Source organism: Scophthalmus maximus, chromosome 21, assembly GCF_022379125.1.
Source record: "Scophthalmus maximus strain ysfricsl-2021 chromosome 21, ASM2237912v1, whole genome shotgun sequence".
NCBI lineage: Eukaryota > Metazoa > Chordata > Actinopteri > Pleuronectiformes > Scophthalmidae > Scophthalmus > Scophthalmus maximus.
The window spans coordinates 14,530,001-14,544,700 of record NC_061535.1 but is presented as its reverse complement, the minus strand read 5'-3'; the positions used below and the strand labels follow the sequence as shown (position 1 = coordinate 14,544,700).

Below are 14,700 nucleotides of genomic sequence, written 5' to 3'. Positions count from 1 at the left end.
CTTTTTGTCCATCTGTATTTACGTAGATGTTTAACAGTATGTGATTCATTGTTTTTAAAGTTGTCATTATTATTCCTTTTGGCAATTCTCTCTCACATTCCCTTATTTAATATTGTGCAGATAAAGAAAATGACAAATTAACGAACAAGTGAATAACAACTATTCTATTTATGCCCAGAGTTTGTTCCGTGTGGTCGACATATGAGGTAGGTTTTTTTATACACTTTAACAATTAAACTCAAATGTTCCTTATTCATACGGGTTCATAACTGGTAACGTTTGGGTTTGTGAACAAACAGCAGGTGGGAACAATTTATATTTCCCTAATAAATCAACAAGGCACAGGTACAGTTTGAGTTACAGAAGAAGAAAATGATTTCTGAGAGTTGCGCAACGTGTTCAGTTGATTTCCTTGTTGTGTTTTTATTCATTGATACTCTTTCGTCCATCTTTCCTGAGCCGACATAGGAGCGTTGAAACTTTCCGGATCGCCGAATGGAAAATATTTGAAAACGTTGCAAGTAATCTGTGAATAAGTTTACGACAAATTATCGGAGCCATATTTGGACGCCTGTGTTCCACTGACTCACTGCAGCATTTTTTACTTATAGCAACAAAACCACGATGTGAACAGGCCACAGAAAAACAATAAAACTCATAAAGTTCGAGTTTATTGACATTTTTCACTGATTTTATCAGCCGATATTGATCTGCTCCATATGTTATACAATATTCTACAATGTGGAAACTTTCTTTTACATAACATAGGATGCCTATGTTCATTTAAAGAACCATTATCTAATTAATCTTAAAGAGAATAGAATTTTATTATATATAATGCTTCATAATTGATTGGTCTCTTATTATTATGTTATTATCATTCTATTATCATTATCATCGTGTTTTCTTTGTCATTAGCATTGGTACTATCATCATTTTACATTATTTTACTTGGTTCACTGGCAAAACAACTAACGTCAACATATTAATTTATAATTTCTTGTCTATTATAATAACTATATCATTAATATTATTATTATTTTAACCAAATTTAGCAACAAGTTCGTTTCCATTTGTCGTGCCTGAGCAGGTGACCTATCGCCTCCACCACATATGACCTTTAACCTCATAAAGCATAAAATCATTTAACAAAAATATGATATTCTTGGACGCTCCGCACAGTAACTGTGGAAAAGATGACGTGCTGTGAGCTGTATTTGTGAGTTCATTCTGACGGAAAATTCAACCTCTGCCCTTATTTGATGAATAACTTTGTTGCGTGTTTGTCTCCAGGTGATTATTAGTTATGATCAACGTGTGTTTGTTCAGAGTGACACCAAGTGTGATCACAGAGTGTAATCTATAACACTATGTGGTGCAATGTGGCTGACCTCATTGATTATCTATTTTGGAACAGCTCACATTTTCCTCTTCATGCGACAAAACTGAGGGGGAATCACCCAAACTCGTGGGCCCTTCCTCAGAGACACGCTGAGAATAACGCCCACAGACGGACCAGACCTAATATTTTTAGCGTCCACTGTTACAACAATAACCTATGGAAGCGGTCATGATGCCATGACACACTGCAGCAAAGCCCTTAAGAAGACGAATTCATCACACGCCCACGGAATACTCACGTTACATTCCTGTGAAATTAAAATACTATAAGTGTATCACAGTGGCGTCAACTCAACGCTCTCTTACTGGCTTTTTCTGTACCTCTCAGTCTTCATCGAGCACATTGAGCTTCCTGTTACAGCAGATTTAAAAATATGTGCACTTTGAAATATGTGCCTGCTTCTGTGTGATGATCAGAACTGATGTGTGGAAGCATCAGAGAAACTATAACACTTAAAATACATGTTGTTGATGTTAAGTAGAGTTTCAAACTTCCACTTGTTGCTGCATAACTTTATTGATAAAACCTGTATTTCATCGGATGGACTGAGATCAAGAGAGACCCGAGTACAACAGAGATAAAGAACGAACAAACGGACAAAACAAAAGGTGAAATGCGAACAACAGATATAAAGTCATCGGAAAGTTGTGAAACAATTTTTAAAAGAAACTTGGCTTCGTGACTCAGGGACATGGATGATGTTATCATCATGTCATCATTTCAAGTGAGAACCGTGACAGATGGATTTCTTTTTAACACGACAATATTGAATGAGTGTGCAGTATTTTTTTAATGGGAAGTTACTGTGTCATTGTACATAAAAGGGTTGTGACCTACAATTAATTATTTTAAGAGCAATAACCATGATTGAAAACACATGAAGCTTATTGACTATATACATATAGTATATACATATATATTTATATATACATACATTTAGAAAAGAAATTGATTAATATATCAACATATATTTGTGTGTATATATGTATATATATGTATGTTTATGTGTGTGTATATATGTATATGTGTGTGTGTGTGTGTGTGTGTGTGTGTTTGTGTGTATATATGTGTGTGTATGTGTGTGTGTGTATATATGTGTGTGTGTGTATATGTATAAGTTGATATATGAATCACTACCTTTCCATGAACCTCCAATGGATATTTATATTTTTATACAATTTTGTCCTTTTTTTCTTAACTACTAAAAATTAATAAGCGGATTTAAAAAAAGGAATTTACAACTAAACTATATATTTTAAAGAAAAGTTTGAGTAAAGTTTTCGGATATTAGCTCGAAAAAATATTCGAACCGTTAACTCTGACGTCATCCTTCTTTTTTTTCTTTTTTTAAATGAACCGCGTCGTGTGCTCTCGCGAGACTTGGCGCAACAGCGCCCCCGTGTTTGTGTGTGGAGAAGCGACGGGAGGTGAGACGGCTGCTCCGCGGCTAACGATAGCAAGGTGCACGGACGCGGATTCAATTCTCCCTCGGTCTCCGCCGTTCCTCCGGAAGTCCACCAACAAGCCGCAGGAGGACGTAATTCACAACATACACACTCGTGTTTCCCCCTCGCTACATTCCCGCCGAGGCGAGTAGCGACAGCGGCGAAAGAGTCCCGCTAATCCCGAGGACGGGAGGGGGCGGCCTTGCTTTTGTAGCCGGCTCCCGGTGCGGCTCGGGCGGCTAGCACTGTAACTCGAGCCCGGTGCTTCCGCTGGCTCGTTCCTCCTCTGCGCCGAAAGACGCGTCGGAGCTTCGACATTATTAATGTTCCAATAACTGCAACCTCCCTTCCTCCTTGTTCCCGTCCACGTTCTGCGCGCTTCTCCCCGGAGGAGGAGGAGGAGGCGGGGAACCACTTGAAGCCGCGGCGGCCTGTTTTGTTTTCGAGCCGCCGCCGCCGCCGCCGCCATGAACATCCGCGAACAATAACACCGGCGGTGTGGACGAGCCTGGCTGGGGGCGCTGCGGACGGGGAGAGGCGACACGGATGCAGCGGTGTGGGATGATCATAACAATAACAACAACCAGCTCTGGACCGACGTGAAGCCCCGGGACGAGCATGCAATGTGGACTATGGAATACTGGGGCGGGGAGGAGAGCACCGCAGACCGGAGTCACGAAAGCCCCAGTTTGAATCTCAGAGCTGCCGCCGCTGCTGGTAGCAGCTAACCGGCTGTGGAAAAGGGGAAAAGGCGCCACGCGATGCTTTGTCTCCGCCGCCTTGGATGAACCGACGACGGATCTTTTTTATGCATGGTTTGTCGCTGCAGCTTTTAATCGGCAGCGGTCCCCTCAGAGCCGGGAGCCGCGGAGGATGGATTGGATGTGACTCGGGGGATGAGTAACCCCCCGATCACACACACACACACACACACACTCACACACGCTGCTGTGTGCGTGCGTGCGTACGTGGGATTTGCCGACGGCGAACTGAACCCGTGGCATCCATCGATGCTCTCCTCGGAGCCGCCGGACCCCCGCGACAGAAACGATCACTTTCACCTTCCGGAGCACGAGGGGGGAGTCGCGGCCACTTTGTGTCCCCTCGCGTTTGAACGCATCAGTGCAGAGTAACGGACCCGGATCCCCCCGGAACCCGGGCCCGGGGAACCGGACTTGGAGCCCCCCGGGGTGGGGGGGTGGGGGGGGAAGCCAGGCAGCTGAGATGAACCCGGTGAATGCGACCTCTCTCTACGTGTCCGCGAGCCGCTCGGTGCTGCAGTGCGACCCCCGAGACCCGCGGGCCCTCGCGGAGCTCTGCAAGCTGCTGCCGTTCTTCCGCCAGTCCCTGTCCTGCCTGGTCTGTGGTACGTGTGATGATTAACATAGTTCATGTTTATCATATATGGTTTTATTTGATTTAATAACGTGTGTGTGTGTGTGTGTGTGTGTGTGTGTGTGTTTTGGGAGACGTTGTTGTCAGCTGTGAGAGCGAGCCTTTAAATGATGCTGCTTTCGCGGACAGTTGGAATTGTCAGCATCGACACCTTTTCAAGATCAGTTGTCGATCGTAAACAAAAAGATATTGATTTATATGTATAAGTTATTGCTCTAGTTAGGCACAGTTATGAGCATTCACAATTAGGATCATGCTGAGCATTATACACAGAATCATATGTTCAATTTCCGTCTATTTGTAGAATGTTTTTTTCTTAATTGGGGACATTAAAGTAAAAATTTGGGTAACAATGAAATAAGATATCTACGAAAATATATTTCATCAAATAATGAAGATATTACTGTTTTGTGCCATTAAAGAAAAGTTGACAGGCCAGCCCAATGTTATTATATAATATACATGTATATTGTATATATAATAATCTTTTGTCATACAAATTTAAAAAAGAACTTGAAGCTGTTATCCTGCATAATGAGAACTTTGAGATTAACATAAGTTTATATCCCTTCAAGCCCAGAGTGGTTTATCTTCTTATTTTCTTTTTTTTATTGTTATGTAAAAGTTGTCTTCTCTTTTTTTTATTGCAATCTAACTCAAATTAAATATGATATTACTGTTTTGCTATCACCTTTTTAACATGCTGTTACTCTTCATCCAAACAAACAAGGGGAGAATATTTCTCTAGATAGAAATAAGTGTCTGTAAGACTTTTATTTTGGCCATGCGGCTAAATCCTGTTAATAAAATGTTGACAGCGGTGGAGATTCTCCGAAGGCGCCGTGAACGCACCGCGGTCCCCGGCTCCACCCACCGTGACACACCCCCTCTCTGTGTTGATCACGTTGAAGAGCAGAGGCTGGATGTTTGTGCAGCTGATCCTCCTCACCACAATCATTTTTATATAAATAAACTATAATGGCATAAATCAAGGTGAAGGGAACGGTTTTTTATATATATATATTAACTGCATTTAAACGCATCTTCATATCCCAGAGGGCCATTTAAAGGCGCGAGATAACACTGGCTGCAGTTCAGTTCTTTTGTGTGCGGTCCGTTGTCTTGTGTTAGGTTGTAAATAAAGATCGTCTTTGATTTAATATGGCATTTTATATTTAAAACACAGGGTTTCACTCCTCATACATATTGCAGCGGCTCTTCCTTAGTTGCAGTGTGCAGACAATACTGTGCTTTTCATGTTGTTGTTGTTTTTTTGTAGCTCTGCAGAAGACGCTCGTGTGTCAGTAAATGTATATGGATTCATATTTGATTTATTTTATATTTCCCCTAGCTTGGTGTGAGGTAAAAGTGATATATACTTATCTCCACTGTTCTCCATAAATAATAGATCAATACGAACGCAGTCGATACACCGCTTTCAATATAGACACTGCGGTTGATTCGTCACGCGGGACCGTGACAGAGTGTGTGTATGGTGGGTTGTTTCGTATGAATGGACCTTCATGCTTGTTTTTGTTTTTTCCCCCTCTTCCTATCTGCAGCTGCACTCCCTAGTGATCAGCGTTGCTAAGGAAGCTCCTCTCAAAGAGCGGTTGTCAGCCAAGTCTGGCACGTTGCCAGGCACCACTCAGGTTTTTACAAGTGCATGTCGGTTTAGGAAGCCGCCGCAAAACGAGGAAGCAATAGTTTCTTTTCTTTTTTTAAAACAACACGGGGCTGGATGCTTTGTCAGATTTATTGCCGTGTTTACGTTGGCTGCCTTTTCTGGATTCCTTTGAGAGAGAGTGAATTAATCATCGGTGTAATCTCGTCTGCAGTGTGAAATCTTTTGATGTTAACGTTTCCAAATGTATTTATTTTTCTCGAACCGCTCTCGTCCTTCAGGTAACCTGCTGCAGGACCCCATCGCTCCCACCGACTCGTCATGTCAGCACTATGTGTGTCGAGGCTGTAAGGGTCAGAGGATGCAACTGAAGCCCTCCTGCAGCTGGTGCAAGGACTATTCTCGCTTCGAGGAGAACCGGCAGCTCTCCCTGCTTGTCCACTGCTACAGGAAGCTCTGCCTCTACATCACCCAGTCTCCGCTCGCGCCGCACATAGCCAGCGCCGCCGGAGACTCGCCAGACCTGCAGGCCGTCCTCAACGAGGGCCTGACGTTGGTGGAGAGCGAGCCGGAGGTCGAGGATGTTTCGGATTCGGTCGGGCCGTCGCACGCGGCCTCCACCTCTGACGTGTTCCATCCCAACGAAGCTCCGCCTTCAAAGGAGCTCAAGGGGGAGGAGCTGAGCACCGCAAGCGTTAACGGACTGCACGATTGTAACGGCCTCGTTAGTTCGGACTCCCTGCAACCCATCACCATAGAAACGGGCAGCGATGTTGTCAAGCAGGAAAGCTTTGCGGGGGAGATCCCTGTGTGTGTGAGCGTCACAGGAACTGGGGAGGCGGGGCTTTGTGACATCAGCACTTTCGGGGACGACCTGAAACACGGCGGGGGGCCGCTGCTGCTGAGCGTTGAGGAGGTGCTCAGGACTCTGGAGACGGACACTGACCCTGACCCCACGCCTGAGCCGGACTGCCCTCAGTCGGGCCTCAACGGGCCGCATTGCCCTTCCGGCCCGGTTTCCTCCCGCCTCATCCCCTCCCATCCCCCGGAAAACAGCCCTCGCCCCCTCCAGTCTCACCCACAGCCCTCCCTGCAGCCTCCACCTCAGCCCTGCACGGTCGTCCCACGAGCCCCCCCTCGGTGCCACCGCAAGCGCTCGCGCTCGGAAAGCGACAGCGAAAAGGTGCAGCCACTCCCCATCTCCAGCCTGCTGCGAGGGTCTCCCCTCGGTGCCAACAGCTCCCCCCACCACCCTAACCCCGGTGCCACCACCAAACAGGAGCCCAGATTCCCTGCGGCCTTGCCGCACCCCCACCTGGCCCCGGTGCCGAACGGCGGCCCCCTCAAAGTGGGGAAGGCCGTGCTCGTCTCCAACAAGGCACTTAAAAAGACTGTGGAGCATCACGGGGCCGCCAAGAAGGCTTATACCAAGGCCCGGCAAGGTGCCCCCAAGCCCCGCGCGCAGCCCCGCGACCGGGTGCCCCCCCACCCCCACGCACACCCGCTGACGCACCCACCCAGCCCCTCAAAGCCACTGTACAAGAAGCCCGTGGAGAAGAAGGGCTGCAAGTGCGGCAGAGCCACGCAGAACCCCTCTGTGTTGACCTGTAGGGGGCAGCGCTGCCCCTGCTACTCCAACCGCAAGGTGAGAACCACGTTGTCACGACTCCTGGTCATCATCATTTTAGCTTTTTATCAGTAACCATTCTGTTATCGATTATTGTTGTTGTTGTTGTCTCTTCGTAGGCATGTCTGGACTGCATCTGCCGCGGCTGCCAGAACTCCTACATGGCCAACGGGGAGAAGAAGCTGGAGGCCTTTGCCGTGCCGGAGAAGGCGCTGGAGCAGACCCGCCTCACGCTGGGGATCAACCTCACCAGCATCACGGCAGCGGCGCTACGCGGCCCGGCCACCAGCTCCCCGGGCAGCGCCCTCCTCAACGTGGCCACGGCCACGGGGGCGCCCGCCACAGCCTTCCTGTCGGGGGCGGGGCACGACAGCAGGGGCTTTGACGACTCACTGGAGATGCGGTTTGACTGTTGAGGCTGCGCCCCTTTCTTCCGTTCAGTCGTATCGTGCACACACACACACAGAACACACACACACCCCCCTTGCCCCGCCCACTGGGCATCAACCATCGTGTCGTAACGCGGCGGCGCCAGAACAAGGCAGCTACAGTGACAGGCGGCAGCGAGGGTCACCAGCCGGAGACGGAACTGCACTGCGCTCGTGGTCATGGCATGACGGATGCAGCGCGGGAGAGACAAAGGAAAAAGGAAAGAGGAGATGTAGCGTTTACTGTATGTGCAGAGATTTAATTTCAGTGCGGATCGTTTCTGTTTTCGTTCTCTCCCCTACTGTGGGTGACGTGTAGAGCATGTTGTGTAGCTCAGGCGTGTGTGTGTGTGTGTGTGAGTGTGAGAGAGAGAGAGTGTGAGTGTGCATGTGCGTGTGTGTGTGTGTGTGTGTTTGAGGGGGAAAGGTGGCGGTTTGGAGAGGAACATCATCATCATCAGAGACCGGTGTAATTTATATATAACGGACAGAACTTTTTGTACGTGGACTGACCAGGTTCCATTAAACATTTTCTGATCAACATTTTATAAGTTACGTTACTAGCGACAGGAGCCGGTGAGCCGGAGCGGATCTGCATTCCGCCGGAACGTTTTCACACAGGAGGAAATTCAAAATATGAAATGATACAAAAAAAAACTTGGAACGTAAAAGAAAATTAAATTGATTTATCTGTTTTAACTGCAAATGAACCAGCAGTGAAGTTTTAACGGCACGGGTCCGTTTTGGATTTTGTCTTGTTGATATCCTACTAACAAGTTTGTTTTCTAATCTCAACCAACCGGTGCGGCTGACGGAAGACAAGGCGTCTATCTCCAGGTTCTTGTATGAAGCACTTTCTCACACTGACCCACACACTTTTAATATTTTAAATTTTTTTTGTGAAACCCCTGTGTTCCTTTCTGTGTCAGAATCTCTCCGGCGGAGAGCCGGCTCCCCGCGCTGCGTTCGGTTTCCGAAAGCTACACACATGCTGCTAAAAACTCCACAAAGGACTGAAGGAGGAGAACTCCCTCCCCCCGTTTGTTCATTTTCTTTTCCTTTCAAAAAAAACAAAAACAGTTGTGTTCACCACAACATCTGCAGTATTTATTGGACCGTGTCCTGACACTTCAGTTTTCCTCCACTCTGCCTGTCGTCGAAGTCTGTCGGAAGATTACAGTTTGGACTGTTTCCGCTCTGTCTCCGTTTAATTTGTCGTCTTCGTCTAATTCGTCTTCTTAGCGTTAGTTCCCGGTGTCTCCAGAAACGGCTTTTGTTCTCCCTCGGGGCATTTAAATACCTGTAATATAACTGTAACATATTTCCACAAAAAAGAAAGAAAATCAAAAACTTACCCAACAGGTGTCGTGTGATTATTTGTGGCCATTTGTCTGAATCTTTGTTGTCGTCGTAGTGTTGCCAGTTGTGCACTAGAGGGCGATGTGGAGATCCGTGTTGCAGTGTGTGATACTCACCAGCAGGGGGCAGAACACCACCGTAGATGTTCCAAGGTTTATGTTTATCTGCCTTTTTTTTTTACAACTTTATTTATTTTATCAAGTCCTTTAATCTGTCATGCAACTTTAACATCGCCATCACTACTAAATGTGTATTTATGTGTTGTTTTAAAAAAATATATATTTCAACAGGTTTGACAAAACATATTTCTCCTTGTATAAATATACATATATATAAATATTAAACTAACTTTAAAAAAAACAACTAATCAAATGGATTTAAAATATTGTAAATTTCTTTACATCCTCAGTGGGATTTTAAGTTTTGTAAGAACAATTTCAGATATTGATTTCTATATTTAGTATTGAAGCTGATCAATCAGCGGAACGACTGACGAAGGGACCGAATATGAGAAAATCAGGAACGACCGACGGAAACAGAACTCGTCTCCGCTCTCACAACGATTCCTTTTCTTCCTTTTCTTCTTTTTACAGTCTTTATTTCACATATTTACAGACAGAAACATTTTCATATTTACATTCACATTAGTTTTGATTTACTTGGTAAAAAAATAAAGTTTTGGGGAGATGTTGTTTTTTGATCATGATTTGTGTAGTTTCTCTTTTTGTTGGTGCCTCAGGTGGCAAACCACTGGGATTCGCCGCAGGCGGATGATTCCCGATATTCACTATGGAGGCTGAAAATAAGGTACATTATGTCGTCATGTTCCAATCTGTACATTTTGACAACACATTTCGCCACGGAGTGTTAATGTCTTTGCAATTAATTTTGTGGAAATCAAAACTATATCGACCACTTAATATACACATTTGTAAAAAAAAAAAAGCTACAGTGTAATATTCACAATAACTTATTAACAGCATATTGAACATATTGTCCATAACTGTTAATAATAGTAACATGTTGGTTTGTTGCTGTTTGCAACTTCACCACCAGATGCCGCCAAATATTACACTGTAGCTTTAAGGGGATACAAAAAAATTGTATTTACATAAACTCTACAGTGAATGCTGCCTTCATGTCATACTGTAAATGAAAAACGACAACGACGTGTAGCCTCTGGAGCTTATTACAAATAAAAACTTGCTTTCTCAAGTAGAACCGAACTAATCAGTGAACAAAATTGACCCAACTCAAGCCGATTTCCTATGGAAGCATTTCGCGTCCGAGTGAAAACTAAAGATCAGATATTAAGGTCGTATATGATATGATTCCATCAACTCTGATGAAAGGTCGCGAGGCGTCGGGATGAGAATGTTTTTGTCAAACTACCAATTTCCTCGATCAGGAATGAATCTTCTTGCTCCGTCGGTTGAGTTCACTGATGCGTTCAACTCCTTCGGTTACATATAAATCAGCGACTTTGGTTTTGTGTTTGCATTTTTCACTTCCAACATTTAAGACAGAAATCCCATTTTTCAGCTGTTCTAGATGCGCATGTGACTGATGTTTTTCCACGTCCGCAGGTCACATCTGCATCTAATCCCGCATGACGTGTGCCCGAGAATACCAACCATTAGGCAGCGTCTAGTGCACCGTTTGGATGGAGCGCTCGCGGGCGGGCGAGCCAACAGCTGGAGCACTGACAAGCAGCGGGGAAGAGGCTTGTGAAGCTGCTGCCAACCGAAACACAAGCAGCAGTGTTTTAAATTTCACTTCAGGGAGAAAAAGGACCCGTGAAAGGCCGAGGTGACGGAAGACGCTCGTTTTCATCTCCCAGCCACTTTCCTCACTGGGTCCTGAGCCAATCGCTATTAACCAATCGGAAGAGGTTCCATACAAACATTTCTTAGAGGCTGTGAAGTAACGAAGACAAAAACACAATGTAGTTTTGCTATAAAATGAACAACAACGCTAATTGAACCACTGTAGCAATGACTTCACTCTCCTCCAGGTGGCGTCGGTTGACGAGAACAGGCCCCAGGGGCCCTGTGCTCCGAGCTCACTGTCAGTTCATTTCTTTTGAAATATATATATATATATAATGTATTCTTTTGAAAAGTTGCTTTTCCCGTGGTTTCTAATCTCTTTCTTTTCTCTCTTTGCTCTTCTGCGACCCAGACTTCCCTGTCGTGAGGGGAGAGGCGACGCGGCCACTGGTCAGCAGACTAGCGGACAGATCCTCATGCGGACTCAACCTGCTATGAAACGCTTTTTTGCACAGGTGCGTCACAACCTCCCACAGAATGATGTTTTCATCTGATTGTCCGTGAGCAGGATTGCGCCTTGCGTGAACCGGCTTCACCGACACCCCAAGGAATATCGCGGCGGGAGGAAGAACCCATTGGGCGGAGAGGTATTCGCCCTTCTAGTTTTACATCTGAGTTTTCCAGCATCCATTATCGTCCTCGCTCGGATCGGGGGCAACGCCAGTCAACTTTTGGGAGTTTGAGGTTTGGAGGGTTTGCACACACGCCCCCCTTTGGGTAAATGTGACCATATGTCCCCCTGCACATGTTGCTGGCATGTGTGCAGCATTTTCTAATGTGAGAAATGAACATGTAAAGACTCGTCCCTCCGGAGACGCCAACAGATGATCTGTCTTTGAACTGACAAGAAATGCCTAAGACGCCGTTGAGTGACAGGCAGTTTGAAGAGGAGCTCGTGGTGGGGGGGTGGGGGGGGGGTTGTGAGTGAACATGAGCTACGACGGCAGATTTCACTAAATGCTGAAGGTTGTACGTCGGTCAACCTGATGAACCCGGTGCGAGTGAAACAACGTCGGCCGCTAAGAAATGTTTGCGTCTGTGTTGATCACGGTAAACCTCCACACATTTACCATCAGCCGTTCACGAGTTCTCTCACACACACGACTCTCAGATCCACGTCCTCTTTAGTCTCTCGTCCGCCAACAAGACCAGTGTTGTCAGATACAAACCTGCCACTTCTAGTGTCAGTCTTTTGTCTCTGAGACGAGTCTGTTAGCCGTCGCAAAACGGGACTCGCGTCCGCGGATCTGGAGATTCACCGCGAGACCAGGCGGCGCCCCCGATTCCTCTAGCTGACGAGGAAAGCGCCGAAGAAGCTGCTCTTCTCGTCCATGTCCACGGCGGAGGCGTTCGTCACGGTGACAAACAGGCGGTCGCCGGCGCTGAGCGGGAACAGCCCCCCCTGGTGGGCGGAGTGCAGGGAGAACTGGGAGCCCCGGGACCAGCAGGAGGTCCGGATGGTCTTCATCAGCAGGAAGGGAGCCGGGTAGTTGCTCACCTGGCGAGAGGAGAACAGGTGAGTGACCAGGGGGGACGGGCAGTAGGTAGAGGGGGGGCGCGATGGGGAATTTGTGGCCGGTTCACATGACAACAACGTGAACCAGCCACACTCTGCGAGTGGACGTTTGAGCGGTGGCTACGATATTTGAAGCTTGAAAAATTTATTTTAAACGTCGACAACCAATTCTGATTGTTTTTATAACAACATTTTTGATGATGGTCCTTAAAATTAGATTTTCAGGGAATTTTGTGGTCAAAGTGTGCTCCTCAGTGCACTCTAGTGGACACATTGTGTCATGACAACATCAGCAAAAACAGTATTTCTAAATGACCTCAAACGTTAATTTGATGAGGATTTCTCACTGGCATTGTCGACTTATGTCAAAATATCCTTGATGAGTTAATATCGGCTGATAAAATTGACAAAAACCAAAAGTCTCATCAGGTACCAAACTTGGTGAGATCACAAATATCTGTTAAAATGACGTTTTGTAGTTTCTGTTTTATGAATTAATCCGTGATGCAAATTTAAAAGACAAGAAAGTTCCAAGCTTCGAAATTGGTTTGCGTGTCTCTCATTTCAACTCTCAGTCCGTGTCCTTACAAGGTTTCATCGGCAAACTTTGTAAAATCAGTACACACATAAAAAAGTTATTCAAACAGTCAAAGATTACTAACTAAATTTCGATGAAATGGAAAAGACAACAACTCTCCACCAGCGAGGCAGCGTGCGTCCTGTCGGGTGTGACTGTGTTTCATTTGTGCTTCAGTCGGAGGTTTTCAGAGCGACAAAAACTAAAAGATTCAAAATAAATTTGGCAGATGTGCCTCGGAGCCCCGTGGTCAAAGCACATCGCACGTTTAACCACCGCGTTTCCTCTCAAAAGTTATTTCATCAGTAACTGGTGCGATTTCCCCCCAAGACAAACCATTTGCCGAACTCGGAGGATTCCCACCTTCTTATAGACGTACTGCAGCAGGGGCCGCCCCCGGTCCTCCGCCTCCTCGCCGCCCTCGCCCTCCTCCTCCTCCAGGGAGTGCGTGTGTCTGAAGTAGGTCTGGGCGTAGACGTAGTAGAGGCCGGGATGCGGCACCACCAGCTCCCCGTCCACCAGCTGGACGTCCTGGAGGAAGGCCAGCCCCTTCTGCCCCTCCCACCACGAGATCTTCTGGCCCTGGACCCGGCGCCCCGCCGACACCGGAGCTGGAGCGGAAAACAAAAACAAACCCGTTCCGGATAAAAGTCCATCAAGAACACAGCGGGAGGGGAGGGGCCTGGTGATGGAGCTCCATCTCCACGAGACACGACGAGACAAATAGACGACTTGTAGGTCGGAAAGTTCAGGTTATATTTTGGTCAAAATTATGTGAGTGTGAGACGAAATACAGTAGATGAAAAGAAATTCAAAGTTTGGGTTTAAATTTAAAAAACTTTTCTCATTAATTCTAAATTATGAGTATGTCGCCAGTACTATTTATTAAATAGTGAGAAATAAAAAATATCACCTTATAATTTTGACAAAAGGAATAATGCTTTTTTCTTACTTGATATGAAAGTTAAGTTTGAAAGTTAAATATATTTTTTTAAATCATTCCTCATTTAACTTTTTTTCTTTACTTAAAAAAGCAGGCTTCCATACTTCATTCCATAATTACTATTATTGACAATTTAAAATCTTAACATTTTAACAAATAACAATGTCCCTTTTTATCTTTTAATTATGACACAGGCAATATGCTTGTCAGAATATGTCACAATGTCTACTTATTATTAAAGTAAATGAATGTATTTTTATTTTACACGATTCCTCATGTTTTTTTCTTCTCCATAGTCGTCCATACTGTTGTTATCATAAATATTGAAGAAAATATACTTTTCTTCCAAATTTAAAAACATTTCTTTCCATCAAGATTGATCTTTTATTACAAGTGTTCACTTTGGCATCGTGATGCGATGATTAATTTGAGTTAATCGATAACTCGGTGACTTTAGAGACAAACCAGCAGATGATCTGGCGACTCACCTCCTCCCTCTTGATCCAGTTTGGGCACGAAGCTGCCGGTGACGTGAGCCGCCACTTTGGGGCGAGG

At 45.6% G+C, this 14,700-nt stretch overlaps 2 protein-coding genes across 2 annotated transcripts in view; one reads left to right on the top strand and one right to left on the bottom strand.

Moving 5' to 3' along the window:
- Positions 1–2,798: 2,798 nt before the first annotated feature.
- msl2b (MSL complex subunit 2b) lies at positions 2,799–9,275 on the top strand. The gene is made up of 3 exons (XM_035619828.2): positions 2,799–4,213; positions 6,148–7,511; positions 7,613–9,275. Exons 1-3 carry the CDS (start codon positions 4,072–4,074, stop codon positions 7,907–7,909), a joined length of 1,803 nt encoding a protein of 600 aa, XP_035475721.2. The 5' UTR covers positions 2,799–4,071; the 3' UTR covers positions 7,910–9,275.
- A 2,092-nt stretch (positions 9,276–11,367) lies between these two features.
- Positions 11,368–14,700, bottom strand: part of tnfsf10 (TNF superfamily member 10) — a 9,630-nt gene continuing 6,297 nt past the window's right edge. Inside the window, exons 4-6 of the mRNA XM_035619841.2 lie at positions 14,634–14,700; positions 13,566–13,813; positions 11,368–12,607 (exon numbers count right to left, since the gene is read on the bottom strand). The exon at positions 14,634–14,700 is cut by the window's right edge and continues 50 nt beyond it. Coding sequence (XP_035475734.2) covers positions 12,398–12,607; positions 13,566–13,813; positions 14,634–14,700 — 525 coding nt within the window. The 3' untranslated portion in view covers positions 11,368–12,397. The remainder of the gene's footprint in view (positions 12,608–13,565; positions 13,814–14,633) is intronic.

What these genes read in the sequence shown, in the direction of transcription:
- msl2b (XM_035619828.2), top strand. Translation starts at nt 4,072, where the DNA reads ATGAACCCGGTGAATGCGACCTCTCTCTACGTGTCCGCGAGCCGCTCG. An exon ending in CCTGTCCTGCCTGGTCTGTG is followed by an intron (nt 4,214 to 6,147) that starts GTACGTGTGATG and finishes CTCGTCCTTCAG; the next exon opens with GTAACCTGCTGCAGGACCCC. An exon ending in CCTGCTACTCCAACCGCAAG is followed by an intron (nt 7,512 to 7,612) that starts GTGAGAACCACG and finishes GTCTCTTCGTAG; the next exon opens with GCATGTCTGGACTGCATCTG.